General features: G+C 41.1%; 1 protein-coding gene across 6 annotated transcripts in view; it reads right to left on the bottom strand.

Moving 5' to 3' along the window:
* Positions 1–21,598, bottom strand: part of SON (SON DNA and RNA binding protein) — a 37,007-nt gene that overhangs the window by 11,262 nt on the left and 4,147 nt on the right. For 5 of the 6 annotated variants that reach the window (XR_014155859.1, XM_081858805.1, XM_081858806.1 and 2 more), the window contains exons 3-8: positions 10,000–17,607; positions 8,830–8,993; positions 7,370–7,513; positions 6,549–6,731; positions 4,132–4,242; positions 3,012–3,128 (exon numbers count right to left, since the gene is read on the bottom strand). Coding sequence is in view for 5 of the 6 variants with exons in the window: in XM_081858805.1 (XP_081714931.1) it covers positions 3,012–3,128; positions 4,132–4,242; positions 6,549–6,731; positions 7,370–7,513; positions 8,830–8,993; positions 10,000–17,607 (8,327 nt within the window). In the remaining variant the exon portion in view is untranslated. Of the gene's footprint in view, positions 1–2,990; positions 3,129–3,788; positions 3,860–4,131; positions 4,243–6,548; positions 6,732–7,369; positions 7,514–8,829; positions 8,994–9,999; positions 17,608–21,598 lie in introns of those variants that run through there. The other variant, XM_081858809.1, reaches the window with a different exon arrangement.

Raw genomic sequence — 21,598 nt, 5'->3', positions numbered from 1 at the left:
TAATATTTCATTTCTCAAACAAATCACCAATTCTACTTTAGGTTCCTTAATTAATTCACCACAGAATCAAAGTAGTACAATATCTAGAAGACTCGAAAGCACCCCGATTTCTGCGTTCATAGAAAGTAAAGTGAGATATTATTAATCTGGGTAATGATGAATGAATCTGATTTTCTTATGGTTTCATTTCCCACCCCCACCCCCAAAGAAAATCCCCATCGTATTCACATTGACTTGGACACAAGTCCTACTGACTTCACCATGAGATTTACTTCCAAGGAAAAGCACCTAGTACCCACAGGATAAATGAAGAAAGTTCAAATACATTGTAGAAAAGTATTTTCAACCTCAGGAATTCTACACTGTGGGAAGCAGAGAGATCTTGTCTCCTTTGCATCTCACAGCCTGACTTCCATCACTCAGCTAGAAAGTTTTGAATAGGAAAGGAGCATCCATCTCCTCATAATACCATTTTAATTTTTCAAATGAAGTGACTTTTTGAATAACAAATTCTAGAAAACCTACGAGGAACTGTTTTCCATAAACATCTGATTTGCCTGTCACTGGAAAGACTTAAACTTTACAAGGAGGGGGCCCACTGACAGACTTTCCATTAACCCTATGTGAAAACAATTCAGGAACACTCTGAACTTGAAGAAGCATGTGAAGATAGGGCCAACTATTACCAGAGAGCATGGCAACTCGATCTCACAGACTTCAGGAGAAATGTTCTACTCAACATTTCTTTGGTATCTAAGGTGATACAGGACTCAGGATACAAAGTGGGGGGTGGGACACAGGATGCAAACGCCAGTGCTTTGCCATCCCCACCTATGCTTACAATTCAGCAAACTCACACGAAAAGTTCCCCAGCAGGATTCTTCCATGCTCCATGTCCTAGGCCCTCAGTGCTCCTTGCATCACGAGTACCAATGACTTGGATTTAGGCATAACTAAGCAGATTTCAAAAAGGGCAGAAAGCAATTGTGCCTACAGCCCACATGATAAGCTTATATTATCAAGTAGAGAAAATCATTATAGCACAGGAGAACCAATGAGAACTCTTGGTCTATGAAAGTCTAAGGACAGTATATCCTATTTCGAGAATCTTAAGCGAAGGAAGTCATGAGCACCCTAGCACTGCTATCAGATGGCATCATCAACAACACCTTGCTCTTGAGTGTTTTAAGATGGTCAATCCAAGGTCAATCTCTAGCAGCTGAATAGGGCCAAATACGGGACCATTACTGCTTGAAGATGGACATACCCCCAGACACTTCTTGCTACAAAGGGCAAAAAACCATTATTTGGAACTCTTCAGTTTAAGGATGTCATGATTCAAGAATCATTTGTTCAATCTTCTAGATTTTATTAAAAATAATTGGTGTATGCCTAATTGATACACTACCAATTAAATTATAGCAAGTATGACTTTTTTGTGAACTGTACATAGGTGATGAAAGACAAACACACAATGGAAGCTTCAGCAAAACCTTCAATAAAATGGCGGCTGCCATTCCATAATTACCTCTGGCTCCCCACTTTTATTTCCACAAAGAAAACCTTTTCAGCAGGTAATATTTACAGATAATAATATATTTACAGTATTTCCCATATAGTTTAATTACAAAAGTGTAAAAGAGTATAGTACATTTTATCAACAGAATACAGTTAAAAAACTCTCTGGTTACTGTATCTAAGCGCTTATATTGACTCAACTACAGCCCATTTTTCAAACCATCGGCTCCAAGAAATAGTGCTACATAAAAACCATTCAGAGCTAGAAGGTAAAACTATTTCAGTTGGAGGACTGTACGTGGAGAAAGAATTTTCATTGAGACTGTAAAAATATACTTGCCAAGCAAACAAGCTAACTCCACCCCAGTCTTTTGAACTCTCCAGTACTGCGTAGTCAATTATGAAACCTAGCTGCACAAATTCTGACTCATAAGTTCAAGGCACCTTTGATGTTTCTCCCTTTAAAGTCATCAAATAAACCATTAAGTTCTACAAGCGGGTCAGGGCTTGAGTTATAAAAATCAGCTGTGAGTGAAGTATCCAAGCATCCTTTTTTTGTTGCCTTTGTTGCCTTCTTAACTTAAAGGCAAATAAATATGTTCGGCTTTTCCTCTGCCCCCACCCTACCAACACATACACTCTGCTAATCCCTTGCTCAGCAGACTGCAATTCCCTCCTCCATCTAATATTTGTGTAAGATGCTCAGATCAACTTGTCTATCCCTCACCAATACTAACTTCATCAAGCCAGCCAATAATTCTCCCTTAAGAAGGACAACAAAAACAAGCCTTTTCCCTATTCTACCCCACAATTCGGGAAAACCTAGGGCAAAGCCTCCTCTATTCATACCTGATCAGGCAAGTCCATATGGTGCTGCAAGATCAGGCAGGGATTAGGAGCCCCCCCCCCCTCTCTCTCTAAATGAGAGAAAAGTTAAGTCCCCTGCCTCTTAATAAGTGGTAAGGACATTAAACTATGGAGAAAAAGCTCTCCTGCCATTTTCAGATTCTCATCTCTCCGCCAACAGAAGCAAGCAAGTGGATTTTTACAGCCCTCTGGCAATCATTTATTGAATTCACTGTCAAATTTTTACTGAAATCGCAACCAGATTGATCTCTTGGCTAGGTAAGTAATGGAACGGCATCATTTAATTGTACCCCACATTTCAGGACAATTTCAGCACAAGATAACAGTAACCGTGGGAGTAATTAAAACAACTCTTTTCAAACGTGAGCATAGATCATTCTCCCAGTTTCTACAGTTAACCTACAAAACCAGTATTAACACAGAGCTAGTTAGGCATAGTAGATACAGATTCCAAAACAAGAGTGCAACACATCTCGACAGAACACAGAAGTAAATTAACTCATTTATTTTCTGCACCTATTTTAGGAAGCTATTAGTGTCCTAAGTGGGTCACTGTCACTTCTTCCAGTGATTTCAAAGGAATTTATCATGTGACATTTGGACTCATCTGTCTGAATATCATCTACCTTTTTAATCCAAGCCTGGGGACCGCTGTTGGATAACTGTTCTGATGACAAGACCTGTGCTCCAGTGCTTCCTGTAAAATGGCCTGGGATGGAATTCAGCTGAGCCCAGGCATCAATCTGCAACCATAAATGAACATAACAATATAATTAATTACTAAGTTCTCAAATGCAGACACGCACTGTGGTAGCAACAGCCACTATATACTTTTACATGGTACACAGTAGAATCATAATCCATTTCAAAATAACTTAAAATTGGATGTTCTGAGAAAATTCCCACTGGCTAATGCTGCTTCACCTACTGCTATGTTTCTTTTGTGATGTTGTTCTTTAACTGAGAAGAAAAACCGTATTTTGCTCAGAATCATAGAACTGCAGAAATATGCAGCTATCCCATATGGAGATTGAACCTGCAACCTTGGGTCTTAGCAGCACCACGCTCTAACCAACTGAGCTATCCAGGTACTTCCTTAAAGAAAAGAAAAAAAAATCACCTCAGAAGCATTTTTCTTTGTAAACCACTTCATTTCAAAGCATGGTACTGTACTGGGAATCTAACTTGCAAAAATAAAAGGAATTATAGCATCCTTTCAATGTTTGGAAGTCTAAGTTTAGAACATACGAAAGCTAACTTGGTTGTTTCTAGTCCACAATCTACCCAGAATTATGGTGAGTTCAGACAAAACTTCAAAGTATAAGGAATTTGAAAATTAATATCGCCACTAGTATATGAAACAGTAAAACGATTTCAGAAAACACAGCAGGTTGGATCCAGACCTGTCCTTCTATGTTTTGGAAGGCGCCTTCTGTTCACGGAAGGGACTGAGATCCATCAAAGGCTCCTCCACCTGTGTATGAGCAGGGAGAGGCGATTTTTGCCAATTTCCCCACTGCAGCCCCCAGGGCCACCTCCCACGCTGTTCTAGAGAGTCCCACAACCCATCAGAGTCGCTTTTGAGGGGGCACAGAGGGTTGCAGGGGGGATGGGTAAAAACGGCCCCCTTCCTCCAGCACAGCATCTCATGGGTTGCGTTCTGCCCACAGGTAGTCTGGCTCCAACCCAACATGTCTTCAACTTTCCCTTTCCGGGGAGATCAACAAGAAAGAAACTGCAACCTACCCGTTCCTGTGCACGATTTAACAAACACATTGCCTCCATGTCAAATGTATTTTCTGTAAGCCTCTTTTGGGCTATGGTCCGCTCAGTCAGTGCTGACGAGATGTCCACAGGCTAAAAAGTAATAAAGATATCATCTGTTTTGAAGATATCCAGAGCTAAGGCAATGCATTCTTCATAGGGGGTGTTTAAAATTATGTAGAAGGCAGTTCCCAAAATTTGAACACACTTTTGCACGACCAAGAAACAGAAACTAGGAGTGAATATACATAAGAAAAGACAGTGGGCTTTATCCTTTTTGAATTACTGAAAATAGGACTTTAATTCAGATGGACATACAAATGACTTCTGCGCATATAGAGGGTCTTCCTCCCCGCACCCCACTCCCTTGCATGGTTTGGCAAGCCAGTTTTGAACACAGCAAGCTTCAAAAACAGTCTGAAACACAGCACAAGGAACAGTGCTGAGGCTAAATCAGAATCTCCTCTGCTGGCACACCAATCCTTTAAATATGCCTCTGCATGTTCTCTGGATTGCTGTCTAAATTCTACAGATTGCTTTTCAAAGATTGCCAGTAACTCTTATTTCTTTCAAGGGAACATATTTGTATCTGTTTCATCAAGCATTTTTAGAGAATCTGATTCTGTGTTTGTCATCTGTTTATGATTTCATAACTTTATGTTTTTAATAAACACGACCATGATTTTTAAGTGAGCTATAGATTCTAAATACTCATGTATCTATAAGGTAATGAATAGGTATCCATGTGTTAAGATCTTTATGCTTTTTACCAACCAACCACCTGTCTCCTTGATCCTTGCCCATCCTGGCTTATAAAAGCTAGCCGGGAAGGACTGGGTGATGGGCTTCGTGGGGTGGTGAATGCTTCCCTCCGTGAGGGAGCCTTCCCAGACCCGCTGAAAGAGGCGGTTATCAAACCACTTCTTAAAAAACCATCTTTAGATGCGGCCACGATGGCCAACTATCGCCCAGTCTCAAATCTTCCATTCTTGGGCAAGGTGATTGAGCGAGTGGTTGCTGAACAACTCCAGGCACGCCTGGAAGAAGCGGACCATTTGGATCCCTTCCAGTCGGGATTCAGGCCTCATCATGGGACTGAAACTGCCTTGGTCGCACTGGTTGATGATCTCCGGCGGGCCAGGGACAAAGGTGAGAGCTGTTTCCTGGTTCTGCTGGATCTCTCAGCGGCGTTTGATACCATCGACCATAACATCCTTCTGGACCGTCTTGAGGGGCTGGGAGCTGGGGGCACTGTCATACAGTGGTTCCGCTCCTTCCTCCTGGGCCGTGTTCAGAAAGTGGTGGTGGGGGATGAGTGTTCAGACCCCTGGGCTCTCACTTGTGGGGTGCCTCAGGGTTCTGTCCTCTCCCCCATGCTTTTCAACATCTACATGCAGCCGCTGGGAGAGATCATCAGGGGGTTTGGGCTGGGTGTTCATCAGTATGCGGATGATACCCAGCTCTACCTCTCTTTCAAATCAGAACCAGTGAAGGCGGTGACGGTCCTGTGTGAGTGTCTGGAGGCGGTTGGAGGATGGATGGCAGCTAACAGATTGAGATTGAATCCTGACAAGACAGAAGTACTGTTTCTGGGGGACAGGAGGCGGGCAGGTGTGGAGGACTCCCTGGTCCTGAATGGGGTACCTGTGCCCCTGAAGGACCAGGTGTGCAGCCTGGGAGTCATTTTGGACTCACAGCTGTCCATGGAGGCACAGGTTAAATCCGTGTCCAGGGCAGCTGTGTACCAGCTCCATCTGGTACGCAGGCTGAGACCCTATCTGCCTGTGGACTGCCTCGCCAGAGTGGTGCATGCTCTGGTTATCTCCCGCTTGGACTACTGCAATGCACTCTACGTGGGGCTACCTTTGAAGGTGACCCGGAAACTACAACTAATCCAGAATGCAGCAGCCAGACTGGTGACAGGGAGCGGCCGCCGAGACCATATAACACCGGTCTTGAAAGACCTAGATTGGCTCCCAGTATGTTTCCGAGCACAATTCAAAGTGTTGGTGCTGACCTTTAAAGCCCTAAACGGCCTCGGTCCAGTATACCTGAAGGAGCGTCTCCACCCCCATCGTTCTACCCGGACACTGAGGTCCAGCACCGAGGGCCTTCTGGCGGTTCCCTCACTGCGAGAAGTCAAGTTACAGGGAACCAGGCAGAGGGCCTTCTCGGTGGTGGCGCCCTCCCTGTGGAATGCCCTCCCACCAGATGTCAAAGAGAACAACAACTACCAGACTTTTAGAAGACATCTGAAGGCAGCCCTGTTTAGGGATGCTTTTAATGTTTGATGTATCATAGTATTTTAATATTCTTTTGGAAGCCGCCCAGAGTGGCTGGGGAGGCCCAGCCAGATGGGCGGGGTATAAATAATAAATTATTATTATTATTATTATTACCTCCAGATTGGCTGGGTTGGGGAACACATCGTCCTTGTTCTCATCCTTGTTCTTTTCAACTGGAACCCATTCTCCATACGCACTATCTGATTCTTTTTTCCGGTGTTGAGATCCAGAAGAGACAGGAAACTCCTTCGTCAAAGTAACCTGATTTTTCGGAGCTGCCGGCTTTATAGTAGGAGTCTTAAAAGGGGGGGGGGAGTATTATAATCATAAGTATTTATTTCTAATATTTCTTATAAGATTTAATCATCGTAAGGTCCCATGTAGGTTACAACAATAGAATGTTGTTGTTGGCATCCATCTGTCTCAAGAACATACAAATAAAAAACAGCTAAAACTCTTGCAATTATAAAACAAGTAAAGCTGCTCCAAATGGAGGCCTCTACACTTAACACACAAATGTAGGATGGTGTGGAAACAGGGATGCAACGTCATGGATGGGGCTCGAAGCACCAACCCATGTCTGTTGCCACGGAACTGCCCTCTACATCAGTAAACATGTGAATAGCACTAATGTAAAATGCTTGTGCATTCAATGCTAATTAGACAGATGTTTGAACATCTGCAATTCAGCTCCAAAAGCCGTTTCCTAAGCAATTTAGAGTGTGTCTAAACAGGATTAACTATTGCAGTCAAACACTTTTCAAAAGTTGAACATGGTTATTATTGTTATACATTATAGCACGACTGGTTGCTCTAACATTAATTGCAAATAATAATTTTATAATAAACCATTATTACTGAGTCTCATTTGTCACAATTATTTTCTATAAAATTATCATTAAAGACTTTTAATGCTGCAATTCTGCAGTACTCACAGTTAAATTGAAGAAAATAGGTTTGGGCTCATTGAGTTTAAATGGATGGTTGATAAAAGGATGCTCTTCCTCCTCTTCGTCAGACACATGAGGCTTGTTCACAATAATATCATCCTCCTGGCTTTGTGCAATCTTCTTGCATTTCTTAAAAAAAAAAAATCACCACAATAATAGGAATGAGGCAACGGTTGAGCAACTAAATCTATATAACGTCAGTTACTAAATACTGAAAATTATGGGAATCAAAGACTTTGACTGCTTGGCAACAGCACCGTATTCAAGACCAGGCCTGGAGATGATATCCATTATACCTGCAAGACCATAGTCCTAATACAACAGATGCTACTGAGATTGCTGTGAAATCATCACGTGCAAAAGATCTAATGCCATCTAGCTTGCTTCCAATATAAATGGATTTATCTTATACCACATAATGACTAATTCAGTTTTACGATGCCCATCACTAAACTGAAATAGTGTCATATGCAAAGGAAAAGCAACAAAACCTCTGTCATGTGGTCCACCTGTCACCTGAAATGCCTGTGACACAGACACGCTGCTCAGAGTGAGAAGCAAGCAGTTTATTGCCCTTGCTTCCTGGAGGATAAAAAAATCAGTACAAGATTGGGCAGAAAGCAGAAGAGACCTATTATGGGTGTGAAGCCTGAAATCTGAAAACTTGGGGGGGAAGTAAGCTGTAACTAAGATCCACCAAAAGGAAGTACAGTCCTACTTCGGAAGCTGAACAGAATCCGTTCCGGAAGTCCGTTCGCATTCCAAAACATTCAACTTCCAAAGTTCAGCCTCCTATTGGCTGCAGAAAGCCGCAGAAGCCCCCTCGGACATTCGGCTTCCGAAAGAATGTTCGAAAACCGGAACAATCACTTTTTCGATTGTTCGGGAGCCGAAATTTCCTAAATATGCAAGATGCTATGGTTTTATATTCTAAGTTATAAGTGATACATTTGTGTGGTAAATAATAAGCAGTTGTTTATTATTATTATTATTATTAATAATAATAATAATAATTTGCCACCTAAAGAATCTCCAAGCAACCTATCATTTTTAAGAGCATAAAAAACAACATAAAATCAGGAAAAAAGAATATATTGTAATAAAAACCATACAACATATAAAACCAACCCAATAAAGCAGCAGCAAAAGCATGCCATTAGTAGACAGCAAAATCAACATACTCTATCAAATGCCTTGAAGAAGTTTACATTGATAAGGAAATAAAGATTTAACATATGTCAATGTCTCCCAAAAACATACTGAAAGGATGTGCTTTTCCCTCACAGCTTGAAAATTTCCAGAAATGTTTTATCTCTACCCCACATCCCTCATTAAGTTAATCTAGAAATCCTGCAATTTTAAAACAGATTTTAGTATCTTACTGGATAAATGCGGCATTTTGTATTGAAATAGTAATAGCTGCAAGTTTCATTTGATTCTCTTACCTCAGTGAGTTCCAATATTGTCTCTTTTGCAGACTTTTGTGCAACCTTTTCTTCCTTTTTTTCTGGAGTAACAACAGGCATCAGGCTTGGCGGTAAAGGAACACCAGCCTTCGCACACATGGCAGCTGCATTTGCTTTAGCTATTTCAAGTAGCTGTGCCTTGTCTACAAAAATAAGAATTTATTCATTACTTCGTATCATGTCCATTCTCAGGATGAATTCCTACACCGCACTTAGAATTCCAGAACCGCACTTAGAACTTGGAAATATGCCTGGCTCCTATTCTAAAGAACACTCAAGTAATGGAAGATTCAGTTCTAAAAGCGTTTCCTCTCCTATCTCTGAACCCAATTCAGACAAACTCACAGAACAGATCACTTTGCACAATCAGCTATCTTAAAATAGGAATGGAGAACCTATGGTTTTCCAGATGTTGTTGGACCATGACTTTCATCATCCCCGAGTCATGGCTGATGGGAGCTGAGGATTCACCCAGTCACCATGTGTGAAGTGGGGCACTGCCACTGAGCAGCCCCCTGTACCACCTGACAGGATGTGAGAGGTAAGGTGACAGCGAGAGCCCTGGACTGGCAGCAGGTGCCAAGTATGTGTGCATTGGCACAGGCTGCTGTCACTAACCCAGTGCTTTCTCTGCCCCCTTCCAGTCCTAGTGAGCAAGCAAGCAGGGCGATAGTAAAGCAAGCATCAGCTGTAAATTTGTCCAACACCATTTGGAGGGCCGCAGGTTCCCCATCCATATTTTAAAATACCAAGTTATTTCTCATTTCTTCAGCATGGGCATTAAAATTATCTACAATAACACATATTAAGTTTCAGTTTGTGAAATATACCGACATTGGGAAATATCCAACATCGTACCAGCAGATGAAACAGGACTTCCCGTTCCTCTACTGCAAAGGGTCCCCCAAGCTTCCAGAGCAGATTTTGAAGCTGTGCAGGGAGATGCAAGGAGAGAGCAGGAAAGAGAAGCCTGATACGTGTGAGCAGAATTCTGTTGCACAAGCAGGCTGCCACTTTTGGAATGTCCCTCTTTAACAACACTTGAAATTGTTTTAAAATAAAGGAATCTTAGAAAACCCCGAGAACTTAAGAGATACCAATTTATCTTCATAACATTATCTATGTAACAAATTGCTGAATATTAATTACCCAAGTCAGTCAGACGCTTAGGTGACCTGCTTGAAGTTCTGGATCTTCGATGATCAGGTGATATACTGGTGCTCCGTCTTCTCCCTGTGGATCTAGAGCATCTTGGACGAACAGGTGTTCGACTTCGAGATCGTAATCTGAGGGGTATTCTGTAGCTGTCTCTTGAATCAGACCTCCTCCTCCTCCTGTCAATAGACCTTGACCGGTTTCGCCGAGATCTCCTACGCCTTTCCCTGGATAAAGACCTTTGTCTTGACACAGATCTTGATCTAGTCCTCCTCCATCGTCTTGAACATGATCGGGAGCGAGATCGGGAACGTGTTTGAGAGCGATGATCAGATTTTGATCTTGAGGACCTCTTCCGTGTTGCTGATCGAGAACGGTTTTTTCTAGATCGTGATGCTGTTCTATGCCTGCGGGATGGTTCAGAGGACTTGGAGCCTTTACTCCTTGATCTTCGCAAAGGGTCTCGCTCTCCCGTTTTTTCCAAAGATTTAGACCTAGATTTAGATTTATGATATTCAGGAGACTTGGTATGATTAGGTGCTTCCACAGATTCAGTTCCCTCTGTTTTTTCAAGCGATTTGGACTTCGATCTAGATTTGGAGCGTTTTCTTCCTGAAACATCTGAAGAGTCTTTATCTTTTCTTCTTTCAGGTGATTTTGATCTGGACTTTGATTTAGACTTAGATTTTCTGTGTCTGGATTTTAGGGAGGGATCTTCTTTTTCAGCAGATTTTGTTCTACATTTATTATCAGCCGACTTGGATCGTCTCCTTTTTGATCTTGATGAAGTTTCTAAGTTTTCAGCTGATTTGGATCTAGATTTGCGATTATCAGAAGACCTGGACCGTCTCCTTTTTGCCCTGATGGAAGTATCTCTTTTATCAACAGATCTGGATCTAGATTTGCGATTATCAGAAGACCTGGACCGTCTCCTTTTTGCCCTGATGGAAGTATCTCTTTTATCAACAGATTTAGATCTAGATTTGCGATCAGAAGACACAGAATTTCTTCGCCTTGTCCTCAAGGAACTCTCCCTTTTGTCAACAGATTTAGATCTAGATTTGCGATCAGAGGATCTGGACCGCCTTCGCCTTACTCTCAATGAAGTGTCCCTTTTGTCAACTGATCTGGATCTACTTTTGCGATTATCAGAGGATCGGGACCGCCTTCGCCTTACCCTCACAGAACTCTCCCTTCTTTCATTTGATCTGGATCTAGATTTACGATCAGAGGACCGAGACCGCCTTCGCCTTGTCCTCACTGAAATTTCCCTTCTGTCAACTGATCTTGATCTAGATTTGCGAACATCAGGGGACCTGGACCGTCTCCGCCTTGACCTCACTGAAGATTTTCTTTTGTCATCAGCTGATCTGGATCTAGACTTATGGCGATCAGAGGATATGGACTTTCTTCTCCTTGTTCTTACTGAAGACTCTCTTCTGTCAATAGATTTGGATCTGGATTTGCAACGATCTGAGGACCGAGACCGCCTCCGCCTTGTCCTCACTGAGGTATCTCTTTTGTCAGTTGATCGTGATCTGGATTTGCGACGATCAGAAGATCTAGACTGCCTCCGCCTTGATCTTATCAAAGAATCTCTTTTGTCAACTGATCTGGATCTAGACTTGTGATTATCAGATGATCGTGACAATCTTCGCCTTCTTCTGACCGATTCTCTTCTGTCAACTGATCTGGATCTAGACTTGTGATGATCAGAAGATCCGGACCGTCTTCGCCTTAACCTTACAGAAGTTTCTCTCTTGTCAACAGACTTTGATCGAGATTTAAGCCGATCAGAAGTCCGCGAACGTCTCCGTCTAGACCTTACTGAAGATTCTTTGCTCTCTTTTTTGTCAGAGGATTTTGATCTAGATTTATGACGTGAGGTAGAGTCCTTTTTTCTTGAACGAGAATCATTCTTACTTCTAGAACGTGCTCTTCTTGATGCTACCTGTCTAGAGGTGGAACGTGATCTAGATTTTTTTTTACGTTTTTTAGACTTAGAAGGAGATTTTGATCGACTCCTTTTTGCTTTTTTCCCACTCTTACTTTTATCTTTACTTTTGCTGCTTACTTTTTCACTTTTCTTGTCTTTTAAAATACTTTCTTCCTTTTCCTTCATTATACCAGAAGACTTTGGAGTGGTGTCTGAATCCTGATCCTTCAAAGAATCCTGTAGAGTTATTTCCAATTCCTTCTCCTTGGCCATTTGCAAAGGTTCAAGAGATGCTTCTGAATCTTTCAACAATTGTTGGTTTGATTTCAGGTTTTCTGCTGTTGCACTTACAGATTTTATAGCTGCCTTTAAACCTTGTTCCTCCAAAGAAACTGGTTTCATTCCATCTAAGTCTTTTTCCTTTGGCTTGTGCAAAGGCTCTGAAGTTGCTTCTGAAGTTTTTACCTCCACAGTGAATTGTGGAATCATTTCTGAATTCTTAGCTTGTTGTTCTGTAGTTGACTCCAGATCTATCACCTCTGCCATGCACCTCTCTTTGGAATTTTGTTCTGTAATGTCTATGTTCTCTGCAGTCATAGGAGCTGGTACCGAATCTTTAGTACTAAGAGCATGGGCAGATTCTAAAGATGGTTCAGGGATCTTTTTTTCTGACAACAAAATAGGAGTTGAATTTCTTTCCAAATCCTGAATCCCCAAAGCTAACGCAGATTTTGAAATTCCTTCAAAATGCATTTGCTTCTCTTTTCCCATTGCTGTTTGGGCAACTTGCAGATCTTTTACTTTCCCTATAGAATCACATTTAGTGGTTGCTTCAAAATCTTCTGGTTCTTTTGAGTGTACTGATTCTGGAGCAATCTTAGATTTTAATAAGTATTCAGTGTCCTTCAACTCTACTACATTCATAACCCCTGCATTTGCCTCAGAACTCTTGCCATCCACAATAGATGCTATTTCTACAATAGGTTTAGAGTCATTTTCTGTACGTTCTAAAGCTGTTCTTGAACATGTTTCATCAAAACGCATTTGTAATTCTAGTTGTTTTTCTGAATCATTTGCTGTTTCTGTAGCCAGAGATGATATTGTGGCTCCTGAACTTTTTTCTTCCACAATACTTGAAAATTGGGGGGTAGTTTTTGAAACATGCAGCACTTCTTCACATGTGCCACTTCCTTCCAAATCACGTGCCTCCATAGTACACAGGGATTGTGAAGGAGTTTCTAAGTAGGTTTTTACTGGAGGAAGTTTAGATTTTGCAATAGTTCCTAAATCCTCCTTATTGACCAAACCTACAACTGCTGAAGTTGTTTCTGAAAGTTTCTCTTCCATCACACTTTCAGATTCTGGAGCTGCTTTGTACTGATGTGTCTCAAGGGCATATTCTGTTTCTGAAGCCGATTCTAAATATTTTATTTCCAAAGTATTTTCTGCTTTGCTATGTTTCTGAGAGTCTATTATTTCCAGTACTTCTGTCCCTTTAATTGTACCAGAAGAATCTGAATTTGTTGTACCTAGATTTCTTGGAGTAATTTCCAGTTCTCGGGTTCCTGTAGAGTCAACTAGTTTTAATACAGAGACTGATTCTGAAGACTTCAATTCTGGTGTATTTAGCTGTGCTGCAGTAGCTACTGAATTTTTTATTTCCAATACTGTTTCATAATTTAGAGCTTTTCCTAAATCTTTGGTTTCTGCTTCAGGTATGGATATAGATTCTACAACACCATCTGAATCCCTCACCTGTGGCACACAGAGTTTAGAAGTTGTTTCAAACTGCATAGCTGCTTCTGAATTTTTCATCCCTCTTGTATCTAAAGTACTGGAGCTTGCTCCCAAATCTATGACATCCAACATTAACTCAGACTGAATTTTGTCACTATCCTTTCTTTCTGAAACAGTTGCAGATTTAGAAATTGATTCAGAATATTTTACTGCCAATTTTGTATCCGGTTTTAGAACTCCAAAATCCTTCTGTTCTGCTTTATCTGTAGTTGTCAACGTGCCTTCTGAAATATGTGCACCCAAAACTGGTTTACATCTTTCAAAGGTTTCTGAACCAGTCACATCAGCTTTGGGAGTAGATGTGAGCACATTATTCATCTCATTTTTGTCCAAAAATGCTAGATTTGTTTCCACCTTCTGACTGGTTTCTAAATCTTTCACACCTGTTATGCGAATGGGTTCAAATGTATCTTTCAATACATGCACAGATTCAGAGGATGCCTTCAATTTTTCTATATCTACCACCATTTCAATTGTTTTAGCCGCTTTTAATCCTTTATCGTCAGTTCCATGGAGAAAGCTGGGAGTTGCTTTTATATCTAACGCATCTGGGGCAAACAAAGTTGCTAGAGCCATTTCTGGTTTTTTTACTTCAAATTCTTCAGTATCAATCACACATATAGTTTCTGAATCTGCTTCCAAATCTGTACCTGCCAGTGCTTCACCTCTGGGTTCTGCATCTGACACTTGCAATACTGGTGTGCACTGTGACATTTCAATATGGTGGGGAGTTTCTGAAGCAATTTCCAAAATTTCTGATCCTACCAACAATTCACGTTTTGGAGGATCATTTGCAATTTCTACACCTGCTTGAACAGTAGATTCTAAATCAGCTTCTAGGTCTATGATTGTAGATTCCGACGCTGTTTTTGAATCTTTTGCTTGAATCAAATAGAAAGGTGTTAGGGTGGTCTTTGAAAATGTTTCTGTCACATTCATAGATTCTGGACTGTGTTCCAAATCTATTACTTTGTTAATCTCGTCAGATTCTAGAACTATAATCTTCTCTTTCTCTGATACACAGAGAGATTCTGGAGCTGTAAATCCTCTTGATTCTGTCCTTTCTTCCAATTTCTGCTTCTCTTCCTGACTAGTTAATTCATCTGAAAACAGAAACTCTGGACTTGTTCCTGCATATTTAGCTTCCAAAGAATACAGAGAATCCAAACCAACTCCCCTGATTTTTGTCTTCACATACTGGAGTTGTTCTAGATTTTGTTCTGCATGAGAATCAGGAATTGATGGCAAATTCTTCAATGCTAAGGGTTCCTTAGGACTGCTCACATCCACCACAGTTGTTTCTTTTAATTCTTGCATCACTGCTACATCCTCCAGTTCTGGAATTCCTTCTGAACTTACTATATCCATTTCTTGCAGAGATTTTGAAATGAGTAATGAGCCTTCACTCTCAGCATGCAGCTTATTGTCAGATATTCCTACAGCTACTTCTTTAGTTACTTTTTGATATCTTGGTAAAGTTTTCAAATCAGCTGCCTCAGCACCATTCTGATTTTTCTCCATGTGCGCTATAGCATCAGAAGGCTTCTCCTGTATTCGGGGCACAGGATGAGATTCAGTTTCAGTGCTTTTGCTTTTGGCCACAGTTTCAGATGCTACAGGAATCTCAGAATACTTTCCAGGTGCCACTGAAGTTACTTCCATATTTTTCACCTCTCTGTCCAGTGGTTTTAATTTTTTACGTAAATCATTCAACTCAACTATTGTTTCAGGATCTACAGTTTTAATGCCTTGGGTTTCCCCTGTTTGTAGGGCTTCAAATTTGTTTGCATCCACCATGTGCAGTGACTCAGGAACATTTTCTGAACTCTTCAACTTCATCATAATTTCAGATTCTGTATCAAGTTCTAGGCTCTGTTCTGAATAATTTGTAAATATCATATGCAGTGAATCCGAAGTAGCATCCATCTCTCTCCCCTCTTGCTCTTCTTCTGTCTCTAGACTAGTTTCTAAATCTTTTCTCTGAGTTACTGCATCAAGCTGCAAAACGTCTTTTGCACTTTTCATTTCTTTTGTGTATTGAGATTCTGAAATGCTGTCCAAATTTTTCACAGTCATTAATGATTCTGGAACTTTTCCAAAATCCTTTACATTCCCCACAGTATTACTTTCTCTTACATCCACATATTTTGAAGCTTCCAGATATTGTGTTTTTACTATCCCTGGAGCCATTTCTAAATTATTAATATTTAGAACAGTTTTAGATTGTGAAATGCTTTCAGGAACTTGTACATCAATCACTGCCTCAGAATCTTCAGTAATTTCTGACTCTCCTCTCTTCCCTACCACCGCTTCTAGGGGAGTTCCCAAATAATTCACTTGCCTATCTCCCTCAAATTCTGGAGAACTATCTAGATTCTTCACACCCTTCATTCTAAGAGGTTCTGGCACAGCAATCCACTTTTCCATTATATGTTTAGATTTTGCTTTTAAGCATCTCATGTCCATCTCCCCAACTTCCATAGTCCTCACTTTTAAAGTTGAATCTGTGCTTTTCATGTCCTCTAATTCTGGTGCATCTTTTGCATCTGCTACAGTTTGCAAAAGTATTTGATGTTTTTCTGCATCATTCAACGTTGTCTTGACTGGCGAAGCTTGAGCTGCTCCTAATTCTTTCACCCCTGCCCTTGTCTCAACATCAGGGGTTGCTGCTGTGCATTTCTGGGCATCCAACTCTGTAATTATTTTTAATTCTTCTCGATGATGCTTCAGTTTAGTTACTAGAGCTGGTTCAAAATATTTTTCAGAGATTGTATGCAGAGATTCTGAAGCTGCTTCCAAGTCTTTCAACGCTGCTGTTGACTCAAACTGTTGACTCAGTTGCAGATCTTTCACTGCGACGATGCTCTCAGAGTCATGTAGTAAATCCTCTTTCATATCCGTAACGGTAGCCTGATCGGGGCTTATTTCAGAAGCTTTCACTTTTGCTGTATTCAAAAATTCTGAAGTGGCTTCAAAATCTTTTCCTACCACCATAGCCAAAAACCCCAGAGTTGTCACTGAATCTTTGGCTTCTGCAGCTGCCTCTGATGGAAGGTTGGCGAAATTACAGCCAGCAGTTTCAAATGAAGTTGCTACTGCTTGTTTCAAGATTTCAGGATTGAAAGATTCTGAGACAGAGTCCAAATCTTTTACCTCCATTGTGTCAAATGTTGAACTTGTTTCCAAATATTCCAGTTGTACTGCTACAGACTTTGGACTGCTTTCAGGAGCACTTGTTTCTTCCATAGCCTCCAATGTCAAACTAGCTTCGGGCTGTTCATATTCTTTTATGTTAGCCACTCTACCTTCAACATCAGCAATATTTAAAGATTCATTCCCTATGCACAAATTCAAAGCTACGTTGGTAGGTTGGTAGGTGTTATTTTCCAATTCTCTCTCATTTGTAAGCTTGACTTCACTGAGTTCTTGAATATTGGCTAAAGCAGAATCTCTAGTTGTATCCAGTTTACTGTTAACTGAATTATTTGCATTATGTGAATTTGACGTGGCTAAATTAAGGTTTTCACATACAGTTTTTTCCAGAAGCCACCCAGAAGTCTGTTTCGAAGAAGATACAGGCTGTAGATCTACATCTTCTGCACTTGGTATGGAGCTTGAGCTTTCTGATTTTGAATGAGAAATGGAATGCGTATCTCCACATTCTTTATGCTGCTCATTTAGTTTTGATTCCTTGGGTTGCTTTTTATACTTTTTCTCCCTTTTCTCCTTCTTCCTTTTCTTCTTCTTTTTCTTATCTTTGTGTTTCTTATCCTTCTTAGACTTTTTCCTTGGAATTTCATCTTCTACTTCTTCGGATAAGCCTCTTTTAGTAGAGTGAGATTTATTTCTCACTGTATCCTCGCCACCATCTAATAAAAGAAAAAAAAAACTGTGTTAAAATTAAAAATCAGAAGCCAGATTTCAGAAGACTGAGCAAGAAACTCCCGACATTTTTGCTGTAGCTATAATCTGAAAAATTATGTTGCATGTACAAACTAGATCCTTTTTGATCAAACAGAGAAAATACTTACTACAAAATTATAGCTTTAAATCAAGGTGCTCAAGCAAGATTACCTTTCTCCATGCCCGCTGATTCCTCCATTTCAAGTATAGCTAACACAGGGGAGAATCCAGATAAATAAAAATGCATATTCAGCTACATTTAGAACAGGTGACTGGCATAGTCAAAGTTGGCAGCATCAATCACCTCAATTGTACTCGACACACAGTATGAATAGAATAGTGATGTAAAGACCCAAAAAGATGCCCAAACAAATGAGGAGGAACCATTTCTCCCCCAATTTTTCCAGGTCTTCACATCTCCAGTGACGTATCATATGCTGGATTTGGGAAACAGTCCAGAACTAGAATCTACATATACAATTTCTAATTAAACACAGAATGAACATGCACATTGTCCTTGCTTAACTGGAATGTTCTTTTTTATATATAAACAGCGGGAGGTATCCATCAGCACAAGGACATCGAGCTCTGCAACAGAACATCCCCTCCTTCTCCTCTCCCTTAAATCTGTCCTGGAGGTTTCGCTTAACTCTACAAGACAGCTTTTTGAGAAGTAAAGGAGAAGAAAGAAATTCCCTTATCCCTTCCTCTGGGAATAGGGTCTCATTAGAAGAATTCCATTCATGAGATTCTGGATCCAATCCTTTATTACTACTTATTCTTAATTACACAGCACCATTAGTATGCATGGCGGTTTATAGAGTATAAGGGAACAGGTTGGTGTACAAAGGTACATCTATGTCAAACTAAGGATGGATGCCACAAGCAAAAGCTAATACTCTTCTTCACTCTTCACCTACTTAATGCGTAACTGCGGTGCTTCTTATAGCCCATGTAATACAAGTGTAACACCTCTTGGATTACAAATTTCACTACATTAAAAAAACTTCAGGTTTCCAAAAAGTAGATGTAACTATGAAATAAAGAACCTCATTGACCCAGGTACAAATTGACAATATTTTCAAATTTGGCTTCTTGAACTGTCAGGGCCGGAATCTGTATGGAATGCTACAGAGTCTTATTCAAGAGGTTATTATTAATAAATGAGCTTATAAGAAATGGAAAAATTAAAAGAAATACCAGAATTGACCTTTAAAGAAGAGAATATGAAAGCACAATATAACACAACCCTTGGTAAACAAAATATATTATAACTTAAGATAACCAATAATGTACTGGGCTGTATGCAGAGATCTACTCACAGAAAGGGGTGGATGGAAAGTGAATCCCTGTCCCATCTTTTCCCAGGCGTGCCCCAGGCCCTCAAAAAGGCTCACCTGAGTTTAAGGGGACCCTGTTGAATGAGACAGGTTATGGCATAAAGGGCTGACAAGGAAGAGGGAGATAGCAGAAAATTGGGCCAAGGAATCTTCTGTGATGGTGCTTCTATCAATTTTTTGTGAGGATCAAGTTTCCCTAAAGCAACATTTTTGAGAGTTTCTAAGGACTAGAAATGGCAGGAAAAGCACCTTCCTCTCACACTCTTCAACGATCTCTCTAGATCCAACCCCTTTAGATTTAAAAGCTTGAATTTTCCTGCACCCATCATACATGACATCAGCCACAGGAAAGGTGGGCATGGTTTGGCCCAAATGGCCTGGTGGGTCTAAGTAGGTGGGTCCCCTACCAATGTTATTCATGCTTACTCAGAAAAAGATCACACTATATTCAATTTGCCTTACTATCCAGTAAGTCCGTTTAGGAGTGCAGCCTAAGTAACATTGATGAGTTTCAGAAATGGATCAGGAGATATACACGGTGGAGTCAATGCCATACAACAAAGTATTATAAAGCACAACAAAATAATAAATCAATACGAAACAGAAATACTTGCACAATACAATCTGATGGCTTTATGTGCAAGCAACATTAACCAGAAAATGCCTGTTAATAAATATGTGTGTGCTAACAGACACCAACAAGAGGGAAAATAGCTACACCAGCTCCATGCTAGGACAGAAGAGGAGAGGACCTGAACCATAGGTGCATCAGCCCCTGGAACGCCTGTTTTGGCTTCTACCACCAAGAGTCGATAGATGCCTGTGGAGCTTTCAATGGATGTATCAGGCAGGGGCCTCCAGGGTGAAAATGCTGCTCTAGCAAACTTATGGATCCACCCATCCTAACCCCCTTCAGCAAGGTTAGAATTGCTCAGTTGTTACTTTTTATGCAAATCTGTACATGCCTGATAACCCTGATGTAACTCTAAAACAGAGGTTTCCTAACTGTGTGTTGTGACACATTAGTGTGTCAGCTGCAGTGTGTCACTGTGCTACACAAACACTCCCCACGGTCCTCCTGGGGCTGGAAAGGGCTACCGTATTTTTCCATGTATAAGATGAGGGTTTTTTGCTAAAAAAAATTGTAAAAAATTGGGGGTCATCTTATACACGGAACATGGGCATTGGGGGGATTTATTAAATATTTAAGCATATTTTGGCTTGGGTGGGCTGAGGCGGTCCCTCCTGCTGCCGTCCCCCCTTTCTCCTCCCCCTCCGGGCTGCATGCTGGTGACTGGATCGCCTCCTGAAGCCCCCACTGGCTCGACCACCGGAGCAAGAGCAGTTGCCACCACCACTGCTGAGAGCTGCCTCAATTACCTTTCCTTGCCCTTCTTTCCGTTTTTTCCTTCTTCCCCTCTCAAACTCCCACCCTGCCCCCAACCCGCTCACCGCTTTCCTCAGCTCAGTTTGCTCAATGGCATGGCCTGGCGCAGACTGGCCGCTGTCTTCCCCTCGCTTCCCCGCAGCAGCAGCAGCACCTACCACTGAAGGAAAGCATGTGGTGCCCCAGCTGCTGCCTTTGCTTCTGCACCATGGTGCACTGTATGTACCTCATGCTGGAAACTTTGAAGGCAATTGCCAAAAAGAAGATAAACTTGCCACCGCAGATCATCCAGATTTTCACTTATGGGGGCGTCTTATACATGGAAAAATACGTTTAACCTCTGGTTTGCTAGTAAAACTGAATTACTGTGTCACGAAATGAGGCATGTCCAAAAAATGTGTCACTAGCTTGAAAAGTTTGGAAAGCTCTGCTATAAGAACACATTTTTACAGAATCTGAATGTCATACAACTATTCTTTGTATTTAGTGTTGTTGTTGTTATTTTTTAAAAACTAGGATATCAAACCATGTTTGATTTAACTAATCACAATCAGAATAAACAAGTTCTCCAAGTTCTAATGCAACAAGTAAAAAGGTAAAGGACCCCTGACAGTTAAGTCCAGTCGCGAACGACTCTGGAGTTGCGGCGCTCATCTCACTTTACTGGCTGACGTTTGTCCGCAGACAGTTTTTCTGAGTCATGTGGCCAGCAAGACTAACGAAACCAGAGCAGCACACGGAAATGCTGTTTACCTTCCTGCTGGAGCAGTACCTATTTATCTACTTGCACTTTCGAACTGCTAGGTTGGCAGGAGCTGGGAAAGAGCAACAGGAGCTCACCCCATCGCAGGGATTTGAACCTTCCGATCGGCAAGCCCTAGGCTCAGTGGTTTAGACCACAGCGCCACCCATGTACCTAATGAATCAAGTAACTGTGGCTCATTCAAAAGGAAAAACAAAGCTGTTTCTCAGATCCTCTTATATACAAAGGAGTAGGGAGCTAGACTTAATTAACACTGCAAATTTGAATTTCACTAGTCAATCTAACACTAATTTTAAAAAATACATCAGTATGAAAAGAAGAGAGGTGATTTAAGTTGAGGAACAGAAGTTTATAAGTAAGACCTGCAGCAAAACATTGTGGTGTATCCTCAACTAACAGGATTGTTCCTGTTTGGGGTTCTAGCCAGGAAGCTAGCCATGCCCTGCTTCAGGATACTACATTCCATT

This window comes from Podarcis erhardii, assembly GCF_964252035.2.
Source record: "Podarcis erhardii genome assembly, chromosome: 4".
Classification (NCBI taxonomy): domain Eukaryota; kingdom Metazoa; phylum Chordata; class Lepidosauria; order Squamata; family Lacertidae; genus Podarcis; species Podarcis erhardii.
Note: the sequence above shows the minus strand (reverse complement) of the source record. Positions and strands in the feature narration are given on the sequence as shown.